General features: G+C 35.3%; 2 protein-coding genes across 3 annotated transcripts in view; one reads left to right on the top strand and one right to left on the bottom strand.

Annotated features, from left to right (window-relative positions):
* LOC113639110 (centromere protein P) overlaps positions 1-15,072 on the bottom strand; it is a 70,616-nt gene that overhangs the window by 23,285 nt on the left and 32,259 nt on the right. The gene's annotated exons all lie outside the window — the stretch shown is intronic.
* On the top strand, positions 2,453-7,348 carry aspn (asporin (LRR class 1)). Its single transcript, XM_027140797.2, has 8 exons — positions 2,453-2,727; positions 3,774-4,034; positions 4,133-4,245; positions 4,494-4,707; positions 5,236-5,346; positions 5,896-5,989; positions 6,078-6,216; positions 6,628-7,348. Exons 2-8 carry the CDS (start codon positions 3,794-3,796, stop codon positions 6,826-6,828), a joined length of 1,113 nt encoding a protein of 370 aa, XP_026996598.1. The 5' UTR covers positions 2,453-2,727; positions 3,774-3,793; the 3' UTR covers positions 6,829-7,348.

The raw sequence follows: 15,072 nt of genomic DNA, 5'->3' as shown, positions 1-15,072 counted from the left end.
TGTTAAATTACATATTTGGTGTTGTTACATATTAAGAACTGATCATAATTTAGAGGTCATAATTCAAACTTCTTTGCCTCAGTTGCTTCAGTAGAAAACCTTTTGAGATACTTTCATAACATTCAAAAAAAGAAGGATGAATGACTTATCCTGAAGTTTGTAATCAATGTACAAAATATCTTCTAAATGAAATGGTTCTTTCTACACAACAGAAAACAGATGGATGATTTTACATTTCACTAATCAATCATATTAATCATTTGTTCAATAATAATCTTAGGGGAATTCTTATAATTTCCTTATTCGTGGAAATATTCATATTTGCTTGCAAGGAAAAACATACTTTTAAGCATACAGATGTTGTATCAGAACACTGTGGAATAATCAAATCTGATGGGTAAGTGGATGCTGATCAATTTTCTATTACAGCAGCTCTAATCTGTTACAACATCTTTGTTACAGCAACGTAATTGGAATGGCTGATCTAGTCTATGATGGACTGGACACTACAAATCCATTTGTTTCCATCACAAAACAGAATTAATTATAGCAGAATAATAATACGCAATGAATAAAACAGCATGCTGTTGTAGAAGACTGATCCACAACAGGGTGACTGCCCAATGCAGTGAGGTGAACTATTTAGAAAAGATGCCTTTGTTTTTGTCACACATACATTACAGCATAGTGAAATTCTTTCTTCATATATCCCACCTTTGGAGGATGGGGTCTGAGCATAGATTGGGCCATGATATAGCCCCCCCCCTTCAGTAAAATTTAAATAAACATCCCTTTAATCAATGATTATATGTCCTTCTTTGTTAAAGAACGTCTTATAATGTAGCATGTCCACTATGCTTAATATATGGGTTGTTTGGAGGATCAGGGTTCAAGCCCTGGCCCTGCCAAGCTGCCACTGTTGGGCCCTTGAACAAGGTCTTACATCGCATATGTAAAATTTATTCTTCCTATACTGCAGCAATTTGCCATAGATGCCAATTTTTTGGTATTTTTAATTTTTCTTTCTCAATTTACTATTAGTCATAGATTAGGCAGATTGTCCACTTTACAGTACAAGTTTCCAGTGAATGAGCTAAAATGTGTAAAATAGATTAAGCAAATATTTTCCTTAAGACACTGATAATAAGTATTTTCCTTTGAATTAACAATATCTTTTGGTTAATACAGTTTTTTAAGCAACATGGATGTTACATCAACCACATAAATCATATTAAATTACACAGGAAAATGAGCCAACAGCAATGAAATAAAATGTGTGAGGTTCTTCTGCTCACTATGCTTATAAAGAGTGTTTGAGTTGCTAAAGTCTTCCTGACAGCTCTGGCCATCCTCTTATGACCTCTCTAAGCAACAAGGTTTTTTTTGGGTTGGTTTTTGTGTTTTTCACTTTTGCACCATTCCAAAAAATCCCACTCAAATCCCCGGTCTGGCACTGGCAACCATGCCACGGTCACTAACATCACATTTTTCCCCTTTCTAATATTTAACGAAGACATATAAAGCTCCTATCGGCACGTGTTAATGTTAAGCAAATATGTTTATGCATGTGCTGCATCACAATTAGCTGATTGGTAATTGCATGAATGTGCATGGGTCCAGATGACACCCATCAAAGCTGGTCAATATAGCTATTTGGTAGCTAATATTTATGGGAAAAAACAGGCACGTGAGGTTAAGGGAAAATCTACTTAATAGAGAAGAATTTCCATCATATACAGGTCTCCTGGCCAAACCTACTCATACTTGGCACTGTGAGAATGCCATAAATATAGCCCTAAGTAAATTTGTGCTGTTGTAAGCACTTGGTTATGTGTTCCCTGGAAACTGTTATACAAGACTTTAGCCATACCATATACTTATGATCATTCCATTTGACATTTAGGTGATATTACCACTTCAAATTATGTCGGTTTAACAAATTAACTGGTTTCAATTTGTATTTGATTTTATAGCTATTTTGCTCTTCTTGGTCATTTATTAAGCGCATATGCAATTATTAGTGTATGTAAATACTGTATAGTTATTGCTAAATAGAGTTATTGCAACCAATTTGTAATAGGAATAAGTTATATAATCAACTTATTCCAATTAAAAATGGGTTGCAATAACTATAAATAGGTTTATTCACTTTGTAAAAAATTCTATAGTGCATATTTTGCTTTAATGTAAAATACACATATCAGCAAATATATGGGTATTGTATATAAAAAGGCAAAATGTTTTGAAACAGTAATGGCTAGATGGCTGTTGGCTTTTTAATGGTTTTGCTGAACAGAGAGCTTTCTCACGATAATGGTAAAAAAAAAAAAAAAACATTTCAACTTTAAAAAGCCAAGAAGACGCCCACTCCAAGTGTGCGGGACCACCAGGACCTACCCCAATACCCTTTATAAGGATTATAATAACAGCTTGAACATAAAAGTTTACAGTTTTGGCCAGGTTTCAAGCAGTGATGTGAAACATATGACCAGCAATATTATGTATTCAGCAGCAGTTAAGACTTGACTGACACTGTGATCAGTGTGTGATGTCTTTTCATGTGTAGCTCCTCTGCTCTTTTTATGTCCATTCAGGAACTCTTTTTAGCTTATTCGTTTTTTTTCCCCTCCCTCTTGAAAGTTTGTGTAGGAATTTGGGATCAGCAGACAGTTTAATGTTTCTCCTGGAGGATTTTGGAGAGTAACAAGGATAACACTTATTTCTCAGGTATGGCTTTTCATTTACATAAAGTACTGATTTATTGATTGTGAACTAATACTGAAGTGAGTGTTTTCTTGTGTTGATATTTCTACTACAATCCAGAGTCATGGCTTAGTCACAATAAGTACTACAAATCCTAGCATCTTAACTCAGGCACATCAATAAGATGCTGATGAAATCAATATAGTGAATTTTATACACATAATCATTTAAACAACCCTAATGTCTGCTAAAGAAAAAAAAAAGCTGAATAAATATCCATTTCTAATAGGAAGTAATAAAACTAATTTAAATTACATATTAAAAAAAAAAAGAAAATAGTATTAGGAATATTTTCCAATATGTTTGTATGTTTTGTTACAACACCAATAAATACTATAATTACATCTCTTCCATAATATTTCTACGGTTCTTGATATTCTCTGCAGAAATTTTCTAGACTTTACTAGGAGTTGACAAATCACATCAACCTTTTTGCTTATTACATATTATATTAAATCGCATTTAATTCTACTGTTAAAGTTACTATGCATGTTTTTTCAGAGTGCACTTGATTTTAACACTTCTATTTTAATGCTTCTTTTTCTTTTTTATTATAAACAGACATGTTCTGGCAGTAATCCTGTATTGACCAAGCTATAGCAACCAATTTAGATGATGGTCATGCAAGGAAGATGAGAAGGGGTGCAAAATAATATAAATTTTTTTAACCTAGAACATTTTACAGACTCTAAGTGTCTCCTGCCCTCTAGCTGGTGCTGTAGTTTATACAGGAAAGTAACTTTTTAATTCCAGTATTCCTCTACATTTTGGTTTGTAGAACAGTTTGTAAGAACCATTTCTGAACATCAAAACATTATTTACTGAAAAAACCTACAGAAGAAAAACATTAGTCTTTAATGCTGGTACGTTAGAACAAATACTACAACACTGCTAATGCAGATCATGCGACAATATGTTGAGCTTTTTAGCCAGAAGGCAGTATTTAGAAAGTTGCAGAACTGATTTCCTATAATGTAATCAAATGAACAGTTTTTTTCCTCCATTCATAGACCCTAAACATCGTGACCTAATGTCCACAATGAGAGTCATTTTGTTGTTCGCCTTGCTTCTCCTGTGCCACGGAAAACCATACAAGCCAATAAATGTCATGGAGTTGATGAAAATCCATGACATCATGCAACAAGACAATGGGAGTGATGAGGATGATGACGACGACAATGATGATGACGATGACGATATTGACAACTTTATTACAGACTGCCCTTTTGGCTGCCAGTGCTTCAGAAGGGTTGTTCAATGTTCAGATCTAGGTAATAGATGCTTTTGGCTGGACTGTCTGGGTGTAAACAGCTCACAGGGAATTCCGAATTAACATGATGGATCATTGTATTGTTTATATTTTCAATAGGTTTGATGTTAGTACCACGTGACATTCCAGCAGACACGCTAATGATTGATCTGCAAAACAACGATATTACTGAAATCAAGGAGGATGATTTTAAAAAACTGAAAAATCTCTATGTAAGAAAAATGACTGATTGACGCCTTCACTGTTATTAATGGCTGCATGATGTTATCTTAGTTACTGCACGTGTTGAAATGTGATCAAAAAAATCAGAACATGTCAAATATATGGACTTCATGTGTATTAAGTAAACCCTGACATTTAATCTTAAGTATTTTATTTTATACAAAAACCGCAACAGTTAAGTGTTGCAGTCATAAATGTCATAAGTCACATATGTCTTTTTTTGTATTTATTGCTACAGGCCTTGTTTCTGGTTAATAACCAGATTTCAAAGATTCATGCAAAGGCTTTCCAAAACATGGAGAATCTCCGTCTACTTTACTTGTCATATAATCTCCTGACACAAATACCTGAAAATCTGCCAAAGAACATCTTGGAGCTAAGAATCCATGACAATAAGATCAGCAGGATCCAAAAGGATGCATTTAAAGGGATGCATTCCTTGCATGTTCTAGGTATGGTTCTTCTGAAATATTCTCACAATATCTAAGAAAATGCACATTATACAAGACCTCTCACAGGCCAGTTAGTTATTAGTACATCTGGTCAAGTGCTATATAACACTTTATATTCTGGAAAGCTGTAAATTAAATGTCAGTTTAAAAGATGATGAATGTTTTTTTAATGAGTGCCAAAGCAGGAGATTAGTGTTTTTTATTTTTTAACTGATCTAAAGAGACTGCTTTTACTGGCTCACAAGGTTCACAGGGTGAAAGATTATCTAGACAACGTTAGTGCAAAGAAAAGTTAACATAAATGTGCATTTTCCAGATAACTGGCAAGTTTTATTATGTGTAATCTTTATGTGCCTCCCAGCAAAGGGTCCAAAATCATAAATGCAGCTATAGTCTATAAAGTCAGCTATAAAGCCATACTCATAACTTAGAAGCATGTTTAAATTTAAGACAGTTCTAAAGATGAATATATAAATGTGAATATATATGTTCAGGATTTCTTACATTTCAGTACATTATTCCCCCCAGAAATGAGCGCTAATCCAATTGCCAACAGTGGTATTGCACTAGGAGCTTTTAATGATATGGCAACCCTTTACCTGAGAATTGCAGAGGCAAATCTAACAGCAGTACCAAAAGGTAAGGTCTTTTACTAATGCACAGTTACATGATTTTAACAAATGAGAACTTTTATTGTTCAGCAATGAGAAAAGTGTATTATTAGATAATTATAATATTAGAAATAATGCTATGGTAATATAGAATGTGTTAATAATATTTTAGTACCTAATGTTTTTTTGTTTTGTTTTTTTACACTAAAACTAAGAGTGGATCCAAAACTCTATAGTGTTTATATTGAAATTTGTTTGAATAAATATGAGGCAGTTGGAAAATGGAACAAACGTAATAATGTGATCTGGGAAAAAGTCTAGATGAGGAGCAGTGTGTGGAAAACAAAAAAGAGAACTGAGTATATATCTTTTTATGACTTTGGCATGTCTTAAAATGGTGGGAACAGTAGCTAGTTAATGTTATTCAGAACATTGTACAATATAGCTTAGAAATAAAATCAGATCTCATACTAATTATCATAATTTTTGAAAGCTGAATATGACCATTTAGTGCAGAAAAGAATTTGTTCGCAATAACTTTATAAAATGTTTATTTGCTTCACTTGATTTTTCGCAGATCTGCCCTCTTCTCTAACTGAGCTTCACTTGGACTATAATAAAATTGCCAAAGTTGAGGTGGAAGACTTTATCCGATACAAAAACTTGCTGAGGTAAACACAAGGTTACAGTCATAGCTTCTGCCTGTACATAGAAACAGCTATTGATGAAGATGTTATTATTTGGCTTTATGTGCTGCAGGTTGGGGTTTGGTTTCAACCAGATCAAGTATGTGGAGAATGGGAGCTTAGCATATATTCCCAAAATCAGAGAAATTCATCTGGATAACAACAGGCTGAAAAATATTCCCCCAGGTTTGAACACACTTAAATATTTACAGGTAAGAATTTTTGTTAATGGTGTTTAAGAGCAAGATAACGAATATCTAGACATGACGCTGTCTACTGTAATAGGAACATCTGTACTGTACACCTGCTCACATGCAATTTTCCAATCAGCCAAACATGTGGCAGTAGTATAATGCATGAAAGCATGCAGATGCAGGTCAAGAGCTGCAGTTACTGATCAAATTAAATATCACCATGAGGAAAAAGTGTGATCTCTGCGAATTTGTAGCAAAGCATTTTTCAAAACTATGAGAAATTTTGGATTCGGGGGTCTATGCCGCTGTCAGCAATGATAATTTTCAATAACATCCAGTGTCAAATACTGTACTTTAATGCTGATTTAAACTCATTTATTACTTACTATTGATGTATTTTGTACACCTCTGTATGCCATGTACTATTAGGTGGTGTACCTCCATGCTAATAACATTACCAGTGTGGGAGTGAATGACTTCTGCCCAACAAGAACCAAGGTGAAGAAGGCTCTCTACTCAGGAATCAGTCTATTTGCCAATCCAGTGAAATACTGGCGGATCAAACCAGCCACTTTCCGCTGTGCATCTGGCTCGAGATCTCTGCAACTTGGCAATTTTAGACGAAAGTGATCGAAGGGTTCCACTGGAGGGCAGCAACTCAACTTATATTTGATCATTTCTTTTAGTTAATAACTGGGATGTTGATCCCTCAATCAGGTTGCACCGTACATCCACATCTGCTGATGAACAAGTAGTTTACTTGAAAAACGTCCTGTGAAGATAATTATGTAACAAAGTATTTACCAGGCATTTTTGCTGGAAACTTATTATTAAGCTGGTTTATTGGGACCACTAGTTTTAGAGTAGCTACATTGGGTGCAATCGTTGTTATTATCTGTGTATACCTTCATGCAGAATCTGTTGGTTATCAGTGTAATTGCTGAACTAGTCATTTTTTAAAATTGTATAATCAAACATTGTTAGTAAACCTTAAATTGTTTCACTGTCATTATTATGTTAAATGACATTTAGGTACACAAGAGACACGATGCAGGTCTCTAATGTAGACTTGTAAAGAATTGTAAACTATGAAATAAGCTACAATTGTGTCGAACCTTTGTTGAAATGTCTAATAAAGCATTTTGTGAATAAACAGAAAGAATGAAAAACTTTAAAAACAAATGATGCTATTATTTACTAAAGAGGTATTTAGACTAAGAATAAAGAGGCATCTTCAGAACCTTGATTTTTTTTTTGTAGCCATTTTTGATGAGGTTAAGCAAGTGTATTTGTATTTTATAGTGTTAAGAGAAGAGGTAATCCACTATGTAGGAAGCCTTCGTTCTTGTAAGCAATGTTGTCAAAAATCTTGACAGAACTAGACACTGGGCACTAGATACTATAGAACTCGATGATTGCAGATTTTGGTCCATCATTTGTATATACTCTAACATATAAGCCCTTGTTAAGTCAGTGATGAAAAGAGTCTGAGCTTTCTGATTATATATAAATACACACGCGCGCGCTCGCACGCACGCACGCACGCACACACACACACACACACACACACACAAAACCACACACACACACACACACCTTGGTTAGGCTTATAGCAGATCTAGTCGGGCAAAATATGAGCTGCCTCTCCTACTCAGGGTAAATCTTGTGTTTATCTAAATCCTAGTCAATTAGGAAATTAAGGCAACAAGGAGATAATAAAGACATGAATGCACACTAATATGTTCACATTTGCAAGTGATGTGACTGCCTAAGCCATCATGGAAGTGTTTCAGTAAAGAATTAAGGATATCTTGGGATAAATCTTTAGAAAAATCATCACTACTATCTATATCAATACAATATTTATTCAACCACCCAGCTGTTTTTTTCAGGGTTTACTGTTACATGTCATTATTAAAGAGGAAAGGGGGACGAGCGAGTTTCACAGAGCTGCACTGACATTTTTTGTGTATTTTGCAAAAGTGTATTTTGGGTGATACCAATAACGATTAATGAATGTCTGTCCAGATGACTCGTTAAAATGGCTGCTATTTTACAAAGAACACTTATTGGAATGAATTACACATGAACTGTAAAAATGAGAAATTAATTATACACATAGGTGCTGGAGAGATTCCATCAAATGTGCATTCATTCACTGGTCAGGACTGTGGTGGATCTAAAGCCTATCTCAGGAACACTGGGCATGAGGCGCGAAATCACTCTAGATGGGACATTAATCCTTTGCTGGTGAACCACACACAGAACAATGCATATCCACACACATTTACATCATGAGCATAGCCAGGCTAGAACATGATGGCATGTTCTTTGGTGGTGGGAATAAACTGTAAAACCCAAAGGGAACCCAAAGTGGACACAGAGGGACACGCGCAATTCCACACCAATGGTTCTCCAGCTCAACACCAGAGCTGTGAAAAGTGAAACAAGCACCATTGCAAAAAATGTGTGTAATTTGTATGAATTATTCACCTCATAAAGCGAATGATGTATACATTTACTAACATCTAAAGCACTGGACCATCTGAACCATTGTCACACATCCGATGCGTTTTCCTTGTCTGTGGATTTGTGGGGGAAAAAAACAATAAAAAAATGTTGAGCAGTCTTTACTAATCTGTGCATCTGTGTTTAAAATACAAACTGTTTTGTAAATGTTGAGGATTTGAACAAATCCTTATTTCTGATTCATGTTTAACTTGTACCAGCAGATGGAGCTTCTGTTTCAGCTTTTCATTTTGCTTTGAAGACAAGACCTACAGTATTCATCTTCTTGCAGGACACAAAACAATAATAAGAATAATGACTTGAAGGTAGTATGGTATTTCTAAACTTAACGTGATCGTACAGTTAACATGACCTTAATAGAAAGCAAACTATAATATAGCCTAATTATAGTTTAATCTAATGGTGATCAGGTTTTGTTAAATATTGTTCAGAGAAGTCTTTGACATGAAAACCAATTCTGCACAAACAAATGCAGAAAACCATATCTTTTCATTCAAAATTTCCAAAACTCTACTGCTAAACACTAAACTGCTGAACAATATCAGTATCATGGTCTTAGACTTATAACAACTGTACATTTTTAAATAGGGGTCATAACTGTAGCATTAATCTGATAATTAAAAAACAAACAAGCAAAAAAACTAACAAACAAACTTACATTTCACATTTTATGTCCCGGCTTTTTTTTTTTTTTTTTAAAGTTTCATTAAAATTAATAACTTAATTTGATATGTTATTAAATATGGCTAGGTTATTTCATTATAGACTAAATATATTAATTATTAATTAGACTGTTCAAAATGCACAACGATACCATTAAAGTGAATTTAATATTTCTCATAAGAGCCAACTGCTGCAGAAAACAAATCCCTGCATTAGAAATGCAGTGCTTTTACCAGATGTGACATTTAAGCAGGACTTGATAGAGACTTTATCAAAATATCTTTAACATAACATGACTTGGTTACATAATACAAAATTCCTTTCTGTTCCAGGGCCATTAACACTGCCAGATACAGCAATGCGCTTTCAGTTCAGTTTGATTCAGAGGAAAACCTACAGTATGACTTCTGATATTAGGTATCAAAACCGGAATAACTGAATACTTCACAAGTTGTTATTAGGATAGACAACTTTGTCTAAAATCATTGACTACAGATTGCTCATATTTTAATAGCGCTTGAAATCGAAAGTTTCTGCCCTCCTTCCTTGACATATATTCTGCCAAATCAGCCTAATAATAAAGTATTTTCTTTATTAGAATGTTGATGAAATGAATGTTTCAGGATAGAACTGTAATAATGTTGTTCCCATGTGCTGAAGTTATCCATGTGGCATGTGTAGATATTATACTGCACCCTTAGGACAGTGTCCCGAATGCCTTTTTATGTACACTTAGCAACACAAGACCAACAGGATTATATATAAAAAACAGAATATCCACATTTGGATATTTCTGTGTAGAATTTTCAATTCAAGAATTAATAACAGAAATAAAAGACATGTATCTCAGTCCAATCCCAGAATAGACACCAATGGGTTTTTTTTTTGTATTTTTTTGAGGAATGCCAAAATATGCTTGTAAATCAGGCCTAATCCGTATGAAAGTCTCATAGGGATAAAGGTTTTTGCTTATTTTTTGGTGGCAGGCCCTTAAAATATGCAAACACACAAAGCCAGATGCAAGACTGCTGACAGGTGATTATCTGATTGTCACAGTTGGAGGCCCTTTTCCACATCCATGGAATGTATACACTTAAGAATGTTAGAGAAAAAGTGTCTCCATCAGTGAATGCATCAATTTTCTTCTCTTCATCACAATTTGGCAAGCTCTTCGAGTGCAGAGAGACATGAAGGGGTGGTATTGGAGTGGGGGAAAAGAAAGGGGAAGGAGGGGGGTCACAGGCTGACAGAAACAGCAAGAGAAACTTTGCTCAGGAAACATATGGAACAAATCTGCAGGTTGGCCTGGGCCACTGCTGCCACGTCTCACATACCGGCATCTCCGAGAAAGAAAAAAAAAACTTTCACAACACGTTTGGACTGTTTAAGCGCTCCCATCCTGACAAACACCTGGAATATAAATTCTTAAATAAAAACAAGTAAATCTGACATAATTTTTATTTATTTTTATCAACACACATTTTATAAAACCTATTTATCTGTTAAAAGCAGACAGAATAATTTTAAGATACAAAACATGATATACACACACACACACACACACACACATACATACCTATCTATCTATCTATCTATCTATCTATCTATCTATCTATCTATCTATCTATCTATCTATCTATCTATCTATCTATCTATCTATCTATCTATCTATCTATCTATCTATAAGAGACCTCATGTGAATGATCAATGCATACAGTTAAATCAACTTTATATTTTTCCATTTAAACTAACATACACTTCATTGAGAGAACGCTGTACTTTCTATAAATGCAGAAATCTCTCCAGCTTGTTTTGATTAAAATTTTTCTTTTTGTCACTGAAGCACTTCTCAAAAAATATGGAATATGTTGATATTTTGTCTTTCAAGTACTAAAAAACTAAAAAAAAAAGAGAGAAAGAAAGAAAACACGCTAAATGATGTAATTGTCCAGAACCAATATCCCAAAAAGAGACAGGAAAATAAGCAAATTAAATGAGGGCATGATAAAACTATAAGCAGTGCTTTTCCAATCAGCAAGATGTATCTGCCTTAAATACAGTACTGCTGCTCACGCAATGGTTTTTATTTTTCATGCAAATGTTTCCCAAATATCAAAAAGAGGAATAAAATACCTCATTGAAACATCATTATTACCTATGAGAAATCCCTGACAATAACATCTGCACTGAGTTATAAAATCAATGGGGGATGTGGTAGCCTTGTGTTTCAGGTGTTGGACTACCAGGTCATTGAGCAAGGCCCTTAACCCTTAATTGCTCAGTTGTATAACGAGATAAAAAAAGTAAGTTGCTCTGGATAGCATTGAATGGTCTCTTACCAAAGTACCTAAGTAAACTTTATGACCCACCATGCAAGCTGTGATCTAATACTACAGCAGGGTACCATAACTCTCTCCCACAAAGCCACACAATTATGGAACAGTAGATCTGATTGGGACTCTTTAACTATAGGCTGAAAACATATTTTCTAAATAAAATGTTTGATTACTAAGCTTTTCTCATAGGTAAAGGTGCAGATCAGGAGGGTTCATTAGCATAGTGTTGTGGTAATCTAGTATAGTATGTTTGGATGTTGTCGTATCCCATCTCTCACAAGTTCACTCAGGTTTGCTGACGGTGGAAAGGTTTGCCACAGTATGTCTCAAGATACCCTCAAGATACTGTAGCAGTTGTTGTTGCTGAGGATGGCCCCACATGTATAGCCTAAAGACCACTATTGGTTTACTGTGAACTGTACACGCTAATTATAGTTTTGGATGTTTTTCCTTAGATAGCCCAAGGACAAATAGCAATTGCTATTAATAAGAACAGTTTACACTCAAGTCTTCACCACTGAGCAGTTACTAACTTCAAGTTGATACAATAGACTTCAAGCTAAACCTCGAATGATGCTAATGCTTATGCTAATGTGTCCTGATTACACAAATAACTTTTTGGAATGCATTTTAGCATTCATGTCAACAATCTATTTGGAAGCCATGCCAGAAAAAATACTTTCCTTTTCTCCAATTACATATAAGTGCCTGGGGAGAAGTCATGGCCTAATGGTTAGAGTCTGACTCCTAACCCTAAGGTTGTTGGTTCGAGTCTCGGGCCGGCCACGACTCAGGTGCCCCTGAGCAAGGCACCGAACCCCCCAACTGTTTCCACTGTTCCGGGTGTGTGTTCACAGTGTGTGTGTGTGTTCACTGCTGTTTGTGTGCACTTTGGATGGGTTAAACGCAGAGAACAAATTCTGAGTATGTGTTCGCCATACTTAGCCGTATGTCGCATCACTGGAGTTTGTGAGACTCTTTGAGAGGAAAAATCTATATGGTCAAATGAAACCAAAACAGAGGTTTTTTCAACACACTTAAAGTGGGTTTCACATAAAAAGGCATGGTTATACATAAAATAACCTAATCCCCACTACCAAGTAAGGTGGAGAATCTGTGTTTTTGTGTGGCTGCATGTTAAATGGCATGATGGATTCCATGATGCACAAGAAATTTTAAATGAAAATAAAGATGCCACTATCAAGAAGTTACCACCGGGTCATGGTTGAATCCTTCAAATGTACAATGATCCAAAACATGCATACAAATCCACACAAAATGTGTGGAAACAGAATCAAGCTTTTGACATGGCCTCCCAGTCTCATGACCTAAAACCCCCGGAAATATTTGGACTGAACTTAGGAGGAAAATCCACAAAAGAGGACAGAGAGCCCTGGAGAAGTGGTCTAAGATTTCTTGCTCTGTATTCTCTAATCTTACAAGCATTACAGAAGAAGATTTAGTGCTGACATGTTGACAAATGTTGCACAAACCTAATGAATTCAGGTATGCCAAAAAATGTGGTACATGGTTTTCGCAGAAACTGTCATAATTCTTACAGCATAGCAAATCGTGGTCATTTGTGGTCGAGCCACAACATCAACTGGGTCCAAGTCACGACTTTGACAGGGCCAATCCATAATTTCTGATTTCTGTTCTATTCAACTATTCAAATGTGCAAATACTGTCCTTTGAATCCTGACATTTGTTGCATAATTAAAATCACTTTAAGCTCACATTCAGAATACCAAAATGTCCTGTATTCCGGCAGAGGAGAATTTATGACTTCTTAAAAAATGGCAGCAAAGTGATTTCATGACATTGAACTAGCTTCACAAGCGTTGCACAAGCCAAAATTGAACCCTGTCTATATGCTATTCTAAAATACTTTCAGGTGCTATGTTGTAAAAAGGAAAAGTGAACTGCAAATTATTCTTGTTTCTATATAGCACTGGTTAAAAACATTTGCCCAGAAACTTTTTGAAACATGAATATTAAGCTTACTTAAGGCAAATATCTGCACATTTTTAAACAAGGTTTCCCAGATGCACTGTTGCTAAACCCTTGGAGAAATTTTGGCAGCCTGTCCATTCCTGGGAAGATTCACCACTTGTTACAAGCATTCATCATTTGAAGATACTGACTTTTACTGTGGTTTGGTGGAGTCCCAAACTTGAAAATATCTTTGTAAACAATTCCAGACGGATACACTTCAACATTTTGGCCTCCTCTGGAATTTGCTTTGATCATGGTATAGTGTGCTTGTAGAAATGTGGTAATTAATTCACTCTGATGTTATGGTTCAACATGAGTCAGATATCAACTCAGCAGGGTTGGCTGCAGATTGACTGCGTTTAATTAGCTAGTTATTAATTAAATGTGGCTGACTCTATTTTCCCTAACTAACAGGGAACTGTGTAATGGATGTGCCTGGAATAGGGTGATAGTGTATGTTGCCAAGAGACAGTCGGGAGGATGGATAAGGAAATGGAAATTTCTCATTGTTGGAGAAATTGGAAAAATGGTTTCTCATGGTTGAAGATGTATTGGTATACTGTAGTATCATACATGGGCTTTGTTATATAACTTTGCTAAATAAGTTTAATGTGAGTCTTTTCTAAGGTTTGTTTTGTTTTATATATTGTTATGTAACAAATGTGCAATCGAGGAAATTCTTGTAAGAGTGTGTAGTAAAAAGCTATGTAAATAATTATGTAACTTGTAAATTTTACATGTTACTATTTGCATATGGGTAGCCAGAATTATTGCCTCCATTAAACTAACCACTCCAATAATAGTACAAAAGTACACTATAGGGATAAAGCTTTGTAGACACCTGACAATCCCACCCACATATGTTGTATGAATATTTCATTACAGTTTGAATTCCCTCTTCGCTGTTATAATACCCTTCTTCTGGGAAGGCTTTCAAATAGACTTTGGAGCATTGCTTTGGAGATTAGCTCTTGGACCAATGATGTTGGGCAAGGAAGCCTTTGGCTCAGGCTGTATTCCAAGTCATCCCGATGGTATTCAATAAGTTTGACGTTAGGGCCAGTGAGAACTCTTTTTATTAGATACGCTGTATGGCCAAAATATTGTGAACATGTAACTATCATACCTATGTAGCCTACACAAAACTGTTGCCACAAAGTTGGAAGCAAATGATTTGCACGCTTTAATCAACATTAATATTTCTCTTCACTGAACTAAGGGGCCCAAACCCATTTTATCATGACAATGACCCTGCGCCCAAGAGCCAAAGACATGCTTTGCCAACATGGAGGAACTTGAGAAGCCGAAGCACTTATGTAAACCACACTTAAAACCTATGGAATAACTGTGC

This window comes from Tachysurus fulvidraco, chromosome 2, assembly GCF_022655615.1.
Source record: "Tachysurus fulvidraco isolate hzauxx_2018 chromosome 2, HZAU_PFXX_2.0, whole genome shotgun sequence".
NCBI classification, from domain to species: domain Eukaryota; kingdom Metazoa; phylum Chordata; class Actinopteri; order Siluriformes; family Bagridae; genus Tachysurus; species Tachysurus fulvidraco.
Note: the sequence above shows the minus strand (reverse complement) of the source record. Positions and strands in the feature narration are given on the sequence as shown.